Raw genomic sequence first — 15,246 nt, forward strand, 5'->3', positions numbered from 1 at the left:
AATCATGAACGAGATTCAACAAGCTCAGAAAAATAGTGAAAATAGCAGATCTACAAGCTCACAACACAATGCTTTGTGAGCTTGTAGATCTGATGTTTTCACTATTTTTGAAAATCTTTCACAACTGGGCTTAAAACTTAAAACTAAGGACATTTTCTCTATGACTTTAGTTTATTTTAGTTAGTTTTGTAAACACACAATACAGTTTCATTCAGTTATTGTTAGTTTTTTGTGAAGCCTCGTTTTTATTTTTATTTCAGTAAGTTCATTTATTTCATTAGTTGTAACTATACAACTACTGTATAATAACCCTGACAACTCCATCACATCATGTTGTTTTAGCTCTTCTCTGTTGTTCTCATAGTGATGTTACTACATCTTAACATATTTATCTAAGTACAACTCCTCACACATTATGTTGTACCTGTTCTCTGTACAGTCTTGTTTCCATAGGTCACATACTTCTTCAGCCATTCAATGCAGTTACTGGTCAGGTAGTACTTCCTCTGTGCCATCAAAGCTGTGTTTTGTTCCCATTTCAGTTTAGTGATGAAGGCCTGTGGTTTTGGAGCGACCCATGACTCTGTCTTCAGGTCATATGAGAGGAAGTCTTCTCCATCATGACCATACTGTGTAAAGCCATCAATGTCTCCAGTCTCATCATCCCACTCACAACCAGCCATGTACTGTACGATGTGGACACCTGAGTGACAGACAGACAGACAGACAGACAGACAGACAGACAGACAGTGAATTAAACCACATCCCGCTAAAGTTCACAAAAACATTCGCGCACGCACACACGCACGCACGCACGCACACGCACACGCACACGCACACGCACACGCACACGCACACGCACACACAAGCATGTTAACATACACTAGTCTAGAACTTGTTTTCGCTCGGCTCTGGTCGGCTGCACTCGGCTCGGTAGGACCCGTATGAACGACAAGCTGTTAACTCTGTGCTGAACGACAGGCAGGCAGACACAGACACACGGCCGGCCGGTGAAGGAACAGCCACGCATGCGCGCCACTCCCAAATGTATTATAGGATGCATTTGTATTTGATCCAGCTGAGTATAAAAGGCTGCCAGTAACAAGCCTATTCAGTTAGTGGTAGTATGAGAGCCAGGCACCACCATGCCACCTGTTGGAGCTCCTGTGTTGTCTGTTGTATTGTGATGGTGAATAAATAGACCTTTTGGGTTGCACTTTAAAAGCGCCTCTATACTGCTTCCAGCCGCAAAAGGGCTCATTCTTCTCACACATACACTAGTGGTCTATAGACAGACAGTACAATATATTAACATACACCAGGTGCGTCACGTCATGAGGGCAAGTGGGGCAGCTGCACGGTCAGTAAAGATCCTGCCCCGTCTAGCTGCTCAAACTCCTGGGCGAGATTCGTCAGAAATAAAAATTCTGCTCCGACAACATACATACATTGTGATACATTGTCTGCCCCATTTGCACCTTTTACAAAGCTAAAAGCTACCGACTCCTGCATATCAATGGTCCAAGTGTGACCTGTTAAGTACCGTTGTTACGGCCAGCCGTATTTGTATCTATCTAATTATATAATCGGAGAATTGCTACTTCGGCCGCTGATGCCACACCCACTCCATTCATTTGGACCGCTGATGCCATACCCACAGCATTGATTTGGACTAAACACAACAACTACATATGACATGTCACCACAACACCAGCCACAACGTGCACGCTGAATTTACGGGTGGCGTAGGGTACTTCTCATTGGTCACTACACATTTGCCTCCACGGAACATAATTAATTCTACTCACCACATTACGACCACACCGGACGGGGAAACACTTTCGCACCGTTTACCGTCAGCACAACCGAACGCCAACGGCCACAGCCGAAACAACACAAAGCGGCGGCCATTGAAATCTCTGCATCGCCACAACAGGCGTGCGTCCTTCGCTTCAACCCCCGCTCTTGCTTACCTTTTTGTTCGACCCACGCCGTTGCTTTCACTTTAGTCATGTCTCTATCACACCACACTCACGGTAATATGTCCGTCATTCACGTGCCATGTACATCCCAAAGACAACCAACACCACGCAGCCGCTATTGTAATCTCCCCACAACAACACACGACTCGGCATCTGGGTTGCCACGTTGCCAAAAGACAAGCAGACCGGTCAGTGTTGCCAGATGTGTGCCAGAAACAAGCAACCACCTTCATGGAAAAAAAAACCCAGCCGAAGGGGTCCGCGATGTTTCACAGGGGTCCGCGGGGGACCCAACACTCCCAGGGGGTCCGCGGACTCTAGCGCCCTCGCTAGAGTCCCGTGCACGGCTAGCGAGCCGGGGCCCATAGGGCGCCCGGACCTCTAGTTATAAATAAAAAAAAACACTCATCGGTTAGTATTTGGGACCTCGCCGCAAGGCCAGAGGCAAAACATTTCCGGCACGCGGCCAAAGGCCTCTCTATCTGAGATTCCCAGGCTGAATTACTGTAGGGGCCCAGCACGTCCCTGGTCTATATACAGTACAGTATATTAACATACACTTAGTCTCGCGAGGCCAGACAGTTGCCTCCCACAATTTTCAAATGTTTCCGGTCATACAGTCTGTGACTCGGAAGCTCTGATCATGATTAGAATATAAACCGGATGTGAAGCTTCCTCCCCATTTACGTTTCGTCTTTACAGTCACGCAAATTTATCCGACTATAAATCAAAATCATTTAAGTATATTTAGCTTGCTGCTTAGCAGAAATGGAAATTAAAAAAGAAAATGTAAAGATATTTTAGAATATATTTTCGTGAACGGAAGTGCCAGTTTCCAGACTCTAGCATTCGGAGATTGTGGAATAGTTGTCTGGCTACGCGAGACTAACATACACTAGTCTATAGACAGACAGGACAATATAACATAGACTAGTCTATAGACAGACAGGACAATATATTAACATACACTAGTAGTCTATAGACAGTACAATATATTAACATACTAGACTAGTCTATAGACAGACAGGACAATATATTAACATACACTAGTCATAGACAGTACAATATATTAACATACACTAGTCTATATACAGTACAATATATTAACATACAGTAGTTATAGAGCTGTGTGTGTAGAGGGAGAGCAGCAATGAATACAGTAAAGCTTCAGGTTAGTGTTACCGTCTGATTGGTTGAACCGCTTCATGGCCTCCTTAAGATCGTGTTTGCTGGTATATACATTTCCTCTAAGTAGATTTGTCTGTCTTTCCTCATACTGTTGTCCCAGCTTCTCCATCCAGCTCTGTTTGCTCACATAGATGTTGATGTTGCTGTCAAAGTATCCCATCAGCTCATCATCCAGGAGGGTCACAACCACAAACTCAGGGAATTCACTCAAACCAGTGCTGGTAGTATCAATGTACTTAAAGGAATGAATTGCTGAAAAAGAGCAAAGATTTCTTAAATTTGTTGTTTAAATATAGTTTATTTTCTTAGCCTATGATTTGTTGGACAGATTGTGTATGTTCATCTAGAGACGGTTCCAGGGAAATCACCTGATGAGACACATTATAGTAGTGTGTGTGCGTGTGCGTGTGAGTGCGTGCGCGCGCGTGCGTGCGTGCGTGCGTGTGTGTGTGTGTGTGTGTGTGTGTGTGTGAAAGAGAGAGAATAGCCGAGCGCGCGCACAATGCGATTCAGATGAAATACCACATTAAGTATTTAATGTGTGCTGGCTCATTTATCCTGGGAGTCCATATAGTTTTTCACAACGCTTGATGAAAGTAAAAGTGATAAATACAGTCAATTATAAGAGCGACATCAAGCCACTTTAGATGCTGTGTGCAGTCAAGGGAGGTGAAATTATATATTTTTTATTTCAAGGACCCCAGAAACACTTAAATGTAACTGCACACACCCACAATTTAGCGTATTGCCTTCAGCTGCATTTACCTGTCAAAATACAAGACCCCCACAGCCCTCTGCTGTACCCTGTACTCCCTGTACACCCACAACTGTGTGCCAGAGACAGCTCAAATACCATGGTGAAGTTCACTGACGACACAGTGGTGGTGGGGGTCCTATCTGGAGGAGGTGGTGGGGGTCCTATCTGGAGGAGGTGGCAGGTCTAGCACAGTGGTGCCAGGCAAACAGCCTCTTCTTGAATGTTCGAAAGACCAAGGAGGGATTGGACCGCTGGCCTTGCGGTCTGGGCACCCAGGCTGTAATGCGGGCTGACAGCGTGACACAGGTTGAAATCCCAATCCCTATTCTGCGTGTCACTCCCCGCCTCTCTCCCCATTTGCCATTTGTATCAATAAAGGCAGAAAAAGGCCCAAATCTCTTTAAAAAAAAGCGGGAAAAAATAAAGACCAAGGAGGTGATCCTGGACTTCTGTAAGCATATAGCCAGTGGTCTTACACACCCCTCCTGATTAATAATAATACCTGGAATTTATATAATCAAAGTCGCTTTACGTGTGTCTTCATCCAGGAGAGAGAAAAAGGGAACAACTTTATTTGGGGGGAAAAAAAACTCACATAAGCAAATAGTGAGGCACCAGAGTGAGTGAGTGATATATAGTGGTTTGATTCTTTCCCTCTTGATTCTTGAAATGTCTGCTGTGAAAGAGACCCATGTATCTCTGTGTGTCTCTGTGTCTGTCTGTCTGTCCCCTACATAGGGTACATACACACAATTCCGTTCCCGACCGTACAGACGGCCGGAAGTCCCATCCACTCCCATGTTAAAAAAAAAAACGGAAAGACGGACGCGATCCGGTCCGAAAAAAGCACATCCGGTTTCCGCAACACATTTGTATACATAACAAAATTGCCAGATCCGGAACAAGAGCTTCCGTTTCGTAGCGACCCGTTTCACGCCAGCAAACGGAGATGTGTGTATGTACCCATACATACACACATCTCCGTTTGCTGGCGTGAAACAACTATTCCACAATCTCTGAATGCTATATAGAGTCTGGAACTCCACTTCCCGAAAGCTGCTTAACGGAAGCTACTCAGACCGGAAAAACATTCGACCAATCACGACGCGGTGCCCGCGGACCTGTAGTCCGAGTGGAAACAGAACCGAGGCGGAAGCATAGAGTCATAGGTAGATTCATGTTATTTGTGCGAGGATAGTTTATCATTATATTCATATATGTATCATATATGATACATATATATATATTTGTATATATATTCATACATATATCATATTTATATTATTTAACACTTTTTGTTTTGATTCCAGTCGGACTCCTTTGCGCCACTGCACAATGCTAAAACGGAAGTGGGTAGGGGAGGGGCTTCCGCTTTCCCCTTAAGCATGATCAGAGCTTCCGAGTCCCAGACTGTATGCCGGAAACATTTGTAAATTGTGGGAGGCAACAGTCTGGCCACGCGAGACTATCCCCTACATAAATCGAGAGGGTGTGTTGTGCGGAGTGGGATGTTGGTCGCACTTAGTTGTCCAGAAAATGCAAAAATCTCTGATTAAGTCTCTGTATCTGTCCGCCCCCCTGAGTCCATTTTATGTCCATATACAGTATGGAGATCCCTTATGTCAGCAATGTGACGTCATAAACCCTCCTCCAAGTTCTATGATACTCTGACAATGGATACAACAAGTATGCGTTAACCAGAGGGGCATGTGCTCCCAACGGGCCTCGTTCCCAACAGGCATTGGTGTAGTTTAAAATAATGTAGTACTTTTTATTTACTCTTAATATGACTGTTCATGTGACTGACACAGAGGCCCTTAGTTCCATATACCACTCCACCCCTGCAAAAAAACGAAAGCACAAGTGTATAACTTACCTTAACTGATTTGTATTGCTTTAATGTTTTTTTTTCTCTCCTTAGGAACAGGTAAGCCATGACAATATAATATAAATGATAAGCGCAAAGAAACCTGGGACCCTTCTGTACAGCCATTGTAGCACATTCATACAACAAGTCCCATCTGTATACATACAAGTCACAGCAATCTCGTCTTTTTCGCTAAAACAAATAGGTAACTCTTTATTCAAAGCCAACAGGTGCAATACACACATTCTGAAAATAAGCTTGTGTGAGCCTTTGTAATAATTTAGATTGAATGTTTATTTTAATGGTGCAATTTCTTCAACTGACAAAAAATTGAATAAAGCTCACAACAGCTTTTCAGTTTCACTGTGATATCATAGGTAAAGGCATATCTTTATGCTTTGGCAAAAACAAAAGGTGTCGTGACATGCCGCGGTGATGTGTTTTCAACTGAATAAAGTGTCGACATGAGTCGTGACACGTCACGTGTCACTTTTTCGCCAGAGCATAAACGCATTACAACGTCCCTCAGTGCACTGTACCTCTTTGCTTCCAATAAAGTGTTACCATACATTCCCCCATTGGTTAACACTGACAACTGTGATAATGTGATAATGCAATAATAATAAAACAAAGAGAACCTTGAAAAACATGGATAAAAGAATAAATAATAACAGGATAATAAATAAATCATTGCTTTAAAATGCAACTTTCGAGAGGGGCCGGAGAAGATTTCACCTTTGGCAGTCTGGGATTGAGCTGGACCAAAGCTAAAACCATGGAGGTTTAGCATTAGAGAAATACAGGTCTACTGTTCCAGACATTGATGTGAAACTTTGTTATAATTCTTCAATGTGAATATAAGTGCTTTATTTTTTTGTACACTTCAAATGCTCCTGTGTTCTGTTGAACTGAGTCAGGAGTTAATAAATAAGAATATCAAACCCTATGCCCACCTTAAACTGAATACCCAACTCTAAAGTACTTGGGACCTTGTGTTCAAGGTTCAAAGCTTCTTCCTCGTTACATCTTGTATACAATACAGGTACAAAAGAGTACAATAATTTTGTTTGTGTGACTCATTATGGTCACTGAAATACTACTTTAGAGTCCTTCTTAATAGACCATCAAAGTGACAATTCAGTACTTCTCCAATGTAGGGGGTTTGGGTGGGTCTGAGTTGATTAAAGTTGCATTTGTACAGTTGTTAGAGCTGAGAGATATGTGTAAAACTGACAGTGAACTACAGCAACGGCTGATAACTGAGTATTTGTAATGAAGCTCAACATGGAGACCTCTCTTGTACATAAAAAGCAATATTGTTGGCATAGATGTGTTTGAATCTTTGGCAAATCATAATGTAACGGTTATGGGTGCATATATACGACTGTATTTTTTATATTGCATTTGAGGTTGGCTTCTTCTAAACATCTCTATTTCCCTGTGCTTCCCTTATGAATCCACACGTCTATACCGCAGTTTTTCATCGACTTTCAGAACTACTGGAAAACATGCAATCGCTTGATTCATACGGTATCAATTATCCTCGTTGCAAACCGCCAGGGCATTTCTGCCAAAAATGCCTAATTTATGATCCGTGATACGACGGCATTGCTCGCCGAAAACAGCCACTATACACGCTCAGAAAGCGTTGCAAGGCATGCAACGTGTTGTGAACTTGTAAATTGTCTATTTTCGGAGTGTGACACTGTCGTACAAGTAAGTATAAATCAGGCTTTATGCAACTCGTCCTGTACAAACCGAAGGCTTCTGTCTCATGCCCTACCTCTATCTCTGAGAACACAAAATGATACATGACGAGCCAAAAACAAACATGTACATGTACAAAGTAATGTACACCATATATTCAGACACATTTCAAAATCGTCAGACTTTGAAATCATTAGCCAAAATAAGTCTATATATATTTTGTTTTTTTCCCAACCCATTAGGTAATCTTCTTTATCTAGACTGTACAATATATGTATATATGAGTAATCATGAGGGGACCAAAGCAACAAAAATAAATACTTTTTCGCTATGTCACCTTTCAAAGTAGTATATCTATGTACATTTATATCAATATCAATCTTCTTAGCTTATTGTGAATGGCTGAGCATGTGTTCAACAAGCAGGCATTTGCGCACAGTGTGGAAACTCCTTGTATTATTTCTTTTTTTTTCTTTTTTCTCATCTTTTCATCCCTAAAGGTATCTAAATGTAAAGTTGACAACATGGCAAGTTCACTGTGAATCCAAAAATGAAGACTAGACTGTCTTTTGATACAGTGAAAGGTAACCCTGGCTCAAGATGAAGAACGAAACAAACCCAAACAAAAGACAGGACAGTAAAAATATTGCATCTCACCACCAAGTGTCTAATTCAACAATGGTTTGTCTACTTATTTTTAGGACTCCCGAGAAGAGTACAAAAAAATGTTGTCTATTTCATGCAGTCTCTGACAAGTCATACAATCTTGGTGTACTTGTCTAAAAGTTTTGTCTAAAGTCATTTGTAGCACACAGCATAGGATGGGTTCCGTGATGCTTAATGTAGCTATGGGGTGGGGGGGAAGGGGGGGGGGGGGGGGTTGCATTGGGGGCTACAACATGCAGTACTGTGCATAGTTCCAGGTGACTGGTACCAGTCCCGGGTATTTTGTTTTTTTCTTCCAGTGTGTTTTGGTGGCAGCGTTGTGTGAGCAAATCCACAACAGCAAGCAAGGAGGTGATGGACAAGTCTATGCGAGGCAGAGAAGGGAGGGTATGTGTGCATATGTTTGTGCGTGTGTGTGTGTGTGTGTGTGTGTGTGTGTGTGTGTGTGTGTGTGTGTGTGTGTGTGTGTGTGTGTGTGTGTGTGTGTGTGTGTGTTTGTGTGCGTGTGTGTTTGTGTGTGTTTGTGTGCATGTGCATGTGCGTGTGTGTGTGTGTGTGTGTGTGGGGGGGGGATCATCCAAGCCTGGCTGATGGCGCCATCCTGTGGGCAAGAGGTGCCTCTCCGTCTGCCATGACAAAAGCCTAAGAGGTGAAATGCCAGACAGCGAGAGAGAGGGGGGGGGGGGCTCTGCAGCCCAGAGTATTCCCACTTCAATCCATCCAGAGATGACGAGTGAGATGAGATCAGGCTCGGGCCGGAGGGCCGTGGCGCGTTTTTTTGTGGCAGTTTGGATCTTAGTGCAGTGACCTTAGAGTGGCGTTTGAATGGGTTCGGTCTGCTTATGCGGAAGTGTAGATCAGTCATCGTTTCACTGCGGAGCCCTTTCCCTCACGCAACAGGCCTGGAAACGCCCACTCTAAGGGATTCACAAAATGACTTAATGTTGAAGGTAGAAGAACAGAGCTTAAAGATCAAGCTAACATGCATAAGGTCTTCAGACTCTCTTTTGTTATGGACCGTCAAGGCCGACTTTAGTTTTTTTGTTTCTCTTCCTTTTTTTTCCTGAAGACTAAAAGTTTATGAAGAAATCAAATTTCTTTTCTTTTGTTTTTGTTTTTTTTTGTTCAAGATTTCATTCTTTTGAAAAGAGATAAAGAGAGAGATAGAAAGTGAGAGTGAGAGAGAAAGAGAGAGAGAGAGAGAGAGAGATAGAGAGGAAAAAAGAATGGCTTAATTTGACCATCTCATACTTCCATCTGTTTTGTACTACCTTTGGTAAATCACTCAAACAAGGAAAACCCTGAAGCATTGCTGAATCCTTTGCTTGTTCCCCCACGGTAACTTAGCCTTAGCTTTACTCCTGTAGCTGTTAGCTAGCATCGTCCTCTTGTACAGGTTGACCCTGATAATCTTTTTTTTTTTTTTACTCCCTTCACTGGCCTCCCAGTTCGTCACATTCACACCTCCACGCCACACGTCCTCTGGCGCCACTTTTTTGATCATTACTGGTCCTTCAAACTAAATAAAAAATCCTTTGAAAAAGAACAAAGGCGAGAGAAATAAATAAAGAAGAGAAACCCAAAACAAACTATGTCCGAGAGGGGGAAAAGAAAAAAAAACAGAAAAGAAAAAACGAATAAAGGACATCCTCAAGTCCCCGCGAAAGCAAAGACACCAATAACGAGGAAAGTATCCGAACGGCTGCGGCCATTTTGGGTTTCATCGCTTCATCATTTTGGATACGAAGTTGACGATAGCTGAGGCGGGCTGGGCGGGGTCCAGCTCGGCGAACAGGTGGCTGACATTGTCTGTTGTGCTTCCTTGTTTCCTTGCCACAAATCCAAAAAGTCTGTAGGGATTGAGAGTGAGAAATATTGTTAAAAAAAATTGTATACTGGCACAAGATCAACTTACAAAACTAAATGTGTTTGGAATTCCACTTTTAAAATGTTACTGTATGTTTATTATGTGCTCTGAGTGGATTTTCCTTGTATGTGCAAACCTAAATCAGAATAATTGTTATTAGACATGTGCTCTGAACCAACACTACTATAGCATAAATATATTTACTGAACAAGACAATTTTTTTATTTGTTTTATATGCCACTACTTCAGCACTTCATACTGTTTATCTTCAAACTAATTCTTTGATTCACAGTCTAAGTTACACTTCCTTTTCACTGTTTTCTAAACCATTGTCTTCAACATTTGAGTTACGTTAATATGAACTAACAGTACTAGGAAATGTAGCTATAGGGTATTCAATTGTGGACGTTTTCCCAACGATTTAGGGGTAAAAATGAGTGTGTTTACAGTATGCGTGTTCATGTGCACACAGTTCCACACTGATTTCTCAACCACGCCGTGATTTAAGATGAAAAACAGCTGTGTTTTTTCATTCACTTGTTTACTTGGTCAATAACCCTATTTCTAACAATGAAAAGCTGGTACTGTGTGAATAGTCTATTTTACAAATATGTTACTATCAACTTTAATGTTGACACTTACTTGACTGAGCCACCTCCGTCTTTGCCCCATCTGAGGAGATAGAAAGAAAGCCAAGAAACATGTTTTAATGAAGCCATAGTGTTCACGTTCACGATGTTACACATCACAACACAGGGTCTGCCATTAAACACTTACTTCCTGTTCTGGGGGTCGATGTCACAGTAGGTTATAGTGTTGATTGGATAGTGCCGCCTGAAGAATATCCTGAGGCAAGAGAGATTGACGATCACGTTTTCAGCAAAGTGTGTGCAGACGGTACACAGTAAAATCCTCACTGTTCATGTAACAGTGAGAGTGTACAAAATGGAACCAAATGGTCCATTTGTACGCTCTCAGAGTTATACTTTTTAATGTATAATATTGAATGTGTATATACTCACTTCCTTTGACTGTCAGTAAGGGTAATGCCCTGCGTGGACACTTTGAAATGGACAGTGGTGGCAGACGGCACAGGGGTAGTGGCCAACGTCTGGCCGATGGCCTTAGCGATGGCTTGAGGGCCTGTTAGCGATTCCATGTCGACGGAGTTGATGTAGAGAACGTTGCAGGCTAGAGACGGATCAGTGTTGAAACATGGTGAAAAGCCAGCTATGGGATAATACTATAGCACAGTAAAGGCTCGTTTATGCTCAACGTTAAATACAGAGGCCTGTCCATTCTCTAACCTTAACCCTTCATTTCAGCTGTCTTTGTGCATGGTTTTGGAAAGCTTTTAGATACGGATGGAACAAAGCACTTCCACCGGAGATTGTGGTGTTAGTTCCAATTTTGTCTGCTCATTTATTTGTTTCATCACTTCCATTTTCAGTTGTTCATTCTCTCTCAGGATAAAATTGTTATCCCGACCTGAATATATACATTATGTTTACTAAATAGTTGGAGAGATGAGGAAACCCCTGTAACTGAACAAACACTCTATAGCAAAGTCACTCCACGTGGACACTGGGACAAACAGCTATGGACAGAACAGCTTGGAGGAGAATGGTCTGGAATTAAATGTGAGTTGGCCCGGTAGTGACCATCACCATGTTTGTTTTAGAAAACGTTTGACTCTGAACTGCCCTCTAGTGGATGTATTGCTGAACATCCATGCCAACGCAAAGGATGCATGAAAGTACTGAGCAGTGACAGTCACATGGTTAGAAACGGACGTATTTGTTTTCATACTGTACGTGAAGGGAGCATAAATGAGCCTATAGAGAAGCTGCTGTAAGGTGTGATTTTAACAAGCATGCAATACGCGCTGCTGTGTATTCTTGACATGCCTGGCGTGCAGTGTAGCATAGCTAATGTGCTGTACTACAAAAAGAAACATATATTTACACATTACGTTTGGTGATGCTCTAATGGCACATTTGAGCAACAAATGATATTCTGCAAGACACATGCAACTCTACAGTATTTGGAGCATTGAGGTTTTGGAAGAGTTCTGTTTCAAACTGTCTATATGCATTTGGGGGGAAATATTAAGATCCAATACATCTCTAAATATAACATATATCATAAACGTGTTTACATAAAATAACTACAGTACAACCTTTATTTTAGTTTATGGCACTCTGTCCATTTTTACTGCCGTGGGCTATATCTCGTTTTGGAACGAAACTCTTCACTTGTGAAGTTAAAGCATGTTTAATCTCACCATCTTTGAAGTGTGAATGTAGAATGGGACATGCAGTACACAACAGTCTGCAGACTGCATTAGCACTAATTATGAAATAACACAAATCATATATGACGCAGCGCTTCAACAGCAGACATTGTGGCATTCCAAGTTCATGCTGACTGTCACATAAGGCTTGAATTCTTGAAAGGATTGAATTCTTGAAATGATGCCAGGCAAGATACAGCAAAACCGTGCAATCTGATAGTTACCGTGTGCTTCTTCTGGAGCTTTCTGAGCTACTGCAATGTAAAAATGATAGGTTGTGATCAGCTAAACTAGGAACACATTACAAGCAGAGACACATCTGTACCAGGCATGTAGAATGCCCAGTATGGCAATTGTGCAATTAAAAAGTAAAACTAATAACTCTAAAGGTATTAGACACATCTCTAAGAAAGCTGTGGTAGAATCCGTTGTCTATGTCCAAGTAACTCCTCGAACACACTGGAAGACATTTAAAATCCAACTGTCTGCGAAATGATTCTGCATCGCACATTTAGCTACTGATCGTTTACAGGATTAACACTCACTATTACCAGGGCTTCATTCACATTGACCAGCTCAAACTACAGGACCACCATTTAAACAAATTCCAGTCATAAAAAATCTAATGTTTGATGTAATTGTGATGGCTCTGACTGTGGGGACAGATTTGAATCCTAAATCAGGGTTATAACTGGGCTTTAAATTGTGTGCAGTCTGTTCCTGGCACGAAGGAAGACCTGCTCAGGAAGAGAAACCTGACTCGAAATGAGCATTAACAGCTTGTTCTCACCTGCTCCTTGTTTCAGAAGTTCCACAACTGGATCAGTAGGGGTCGCCAGTTCAAGGGCCTCCTCATTTGGATCTGTCAGCGACAACACATTATATAATTAAATAGAATACCATGAATAACGATAGAACAGAAATGAACGGCGGCCGCTTGGGAAACGGAAGGTTCCCTGTTCGATCCCCGACTCCCCCTGGGTTAGCGCGGCGCAAGTGCCTTGCATGGTTTCCTCCACCATCGGTGTGTGCATGAATGGGTTAATGTAATGCACATTGTAAAGCGCTTTGGATAAAGGTGCTATATAAATGCACCATTTACTGTACTATTTATTTGAACTTCAAGGTAAAGTTTGCCTATGGTCCATGCTATGACATACAGCCTGACTTATAGGGTGTGTTCGTAAATGTGCACCGGGAGCGCACTCACGTATTAGTTTGTATTGGTCCGTGCGCTCAGTGCTGTATTCGAACGGACCCCATAGTAGGAAATGATACTGACCTTTGGTGGGGATCATCAGTTTACAGGGCAGAGCCAGTGGAGTCATGGAGTGTTGGTACACCAATGCCGATAGACAACCTGCACGCACACGCACACGCACACACACATAAAAAAAAACACGCAGAGTTATAGGCTATTTTCAATATTTTTGGAAAATGTTGTGAATGTATAATTTCGTTGAAATGTGCGTACATTTATGGAACATACTGTAAGTGTAAAGTTATATGAACTCACCAAAGTAGGGTTCATTGGGGCAGCCCTTCAGACGAACACCTTTGGCACTGGTCTCAATCAGGAAATGCCTCACCAGCTCGTTAGTGATGTCAGGAACTGGAACAGGAAGCGAGGACATTAAAAGCTGCTTATCAACTGATATATTTAGAGTTTATTTGCTAATCTATATTTTGATGGATCCTCTGATATTTCAACAGTAGTATATTTACTGAACTGAATTGATTGGATACAATTGGAATCCCGACCTGAAAATGTATTTCTAGACGGGGAGACCCCTGTTACTGAACAAACACAAGCAAGTGACGTGCATGCTTTCCAAGCTACAAGAGCATCCAGAAAGATAAATCAAGTTGCACCTTAAGTCCAACATCTATTATTCATGGTTGGAGCATCAAACGGGCGGTATTTACCTTTCTTGTTCTGTTGGGCGGTGGGAGGAGGGCAGGCTACCTTCATAGCCAGACCGTACGCCCCGCGGAAGGAATGACTGTCCCTGATGACGAACGCCCCGGGCTCCCTGTCTTTCAACACATTGATGGCTGAACGGGAGGAAGGGGAGAGGGAGGGAGAGGAGGAGGGGGAGGGGGAGGGAGAGGGGGAGGGAAGGAGACGGGCGGGAGAACAGTGGAAAGCAGAGGAGAGCCGTCAGACATTGAAGGGGAGAAAGGTTGAATGGAGGTGGAGATAAATGTAGAGTGGCATATAAAGCCTGAGATATATTTGGTTGCACATTGTGTTGCGCAATCAAAATGGCTCTACAAGCTCAATCTACTTGTGACACGTTGTGAGCTTGTAGAGCTGCTATTTTCAGGAAGATTCAGGGAAAATAATATAGTATGTTTCTGAAAATATATCAGCTACGATGGTGATCGTGTGTTGAAACCTATGAGATCATTAAAGCAGCAATCCATAACTTATTACAATGACTACAACTGTATTTTAACCAATTCGTATGGTAGTAGAGCATGTTAATACAATATAAGTAGCACATCTGCAGTGGTCAGAGTTGCTTTTCCATATAGACATTTAAACCCTGGTGTCTGGTAGCACTGGTTGATAACTAGTCATGCCTGAAGCTCATAATGTAATATCTCCCTTGGCCAAGTGGGGATTCCATCTTATATGAACAGTAGCTGTTTGGTCATCCACGCGGGAGGCTCGGGTTCGAATCTCGGGTAGGACATAAAATGTACAGCTTTAACTTTACTTAGTGAAAGGCTGAAGGTCTCACCTTGCTCCCTGGTGATGTCAGGCTTGTACCAGTACTTGGAAGTGTCCTGGACAAACTTGACGTTCATCTTGATGTCAGGATAGCCATCTGTTATGTTGGAAGATGAGATCAGACGAGACGAGATGTGTGATTACCATACATTCAGTTTAGTAAGCGGATATATATATTTTAA

At 42.3% G+C, this 15,246-nt stretch overlaps 2 protein-coding genes across 3 annotated transcripts in view; both read right to left on the reverse strand.

Annotated features, from left to right (window-relative positions):
* The window catches only part of LOC311040604 (major histocompatibility complex class I-related gene protein-like), a gene marked incomplete at its 5' end in the record, with an annotated part of 6,578 nt that extends 2,552 nt beyond the window's left edge, over positions 1-4,026 (reverse strand). Inside the window, 3 exons of the mRNA XM_084050934.1 lie at positions 425-703; positions 3,165-3,422; positions 3,996-4,026. Coding sequence (XP_083907060.1) covers positions 425-703; positions 3,165-3,422; positions 3,996-4,026 — 568 coding nt within the window. The remainder of the gene's footprint in view (positions 1-424; positions 704-3,164; positions 3,423-3,995) is intronic.
* A 1,797-nt stretch (positions 4,027-5,823) lies between these two features.
* The window catches only part of LOC311040927 (tensin-1-like), a 135,358-nt gene continuing 125,935 nt past the window's right edge, over positions 5,824-15,246 (reverse strand). Inside the window, exons 25-34 of one of the 2 annotated variants that reach the window (XM_084051352.1) lie at positions 15,075-15,161; positions 14,254-14,382; positions 13,844-13,939; positions 13,610-13,687; positions 13,118-13,189; positions 12,552-12,581; positions 11,057-11,225; positions 10,812-10,880; positions 10,677-10,706; positions 5,824-10,017 (exon numbers count right to left, since the gene is read on the reverse strand). In XM_084051352.1, the coding sequence (XP_083907478.1) occupies positions 9,888-10,017; positions 10,677-10,706; positions 10,812-10,880; positions 11,057-11,225; positions 12,552-12,581; positions 13,118-13,189; positions 13,610-13,687; positions 13,844-13,939; positions 14,254-14,382; positions 15,075-15,161 (890 nt within the window). In that variant the 3' untranslated portion in view covers positions 5,824-9,887. The remainder of the gene's footprint in view (positions 10,018-10,676; positions 10,707-10,811; positions 10,881-11,056; positions 11,226-12,551; positions 12,582-13,117; positions 13,190-13,609; positions 13,688-13,843; positions 13,940-14,253; positions 14,383-15,074; positions 15,162-15,246) is intronic. The other variant, XM_084051351.1, reaches the window with a different exon arrangement.

Source organism: Gymnoscopelus microlampas (assembly GCF_963454915.1).
Source record: "Gymnoscopelus microlampas genome assembly, chromosome: 24".
Taxonomy (NCBI): Eukaryota; Metazoa; Chordata; class Actinopteri; order Myctophiformes; family Myctophidae; genus Gymnoscopelus; species Gymnoscopelus microlampas.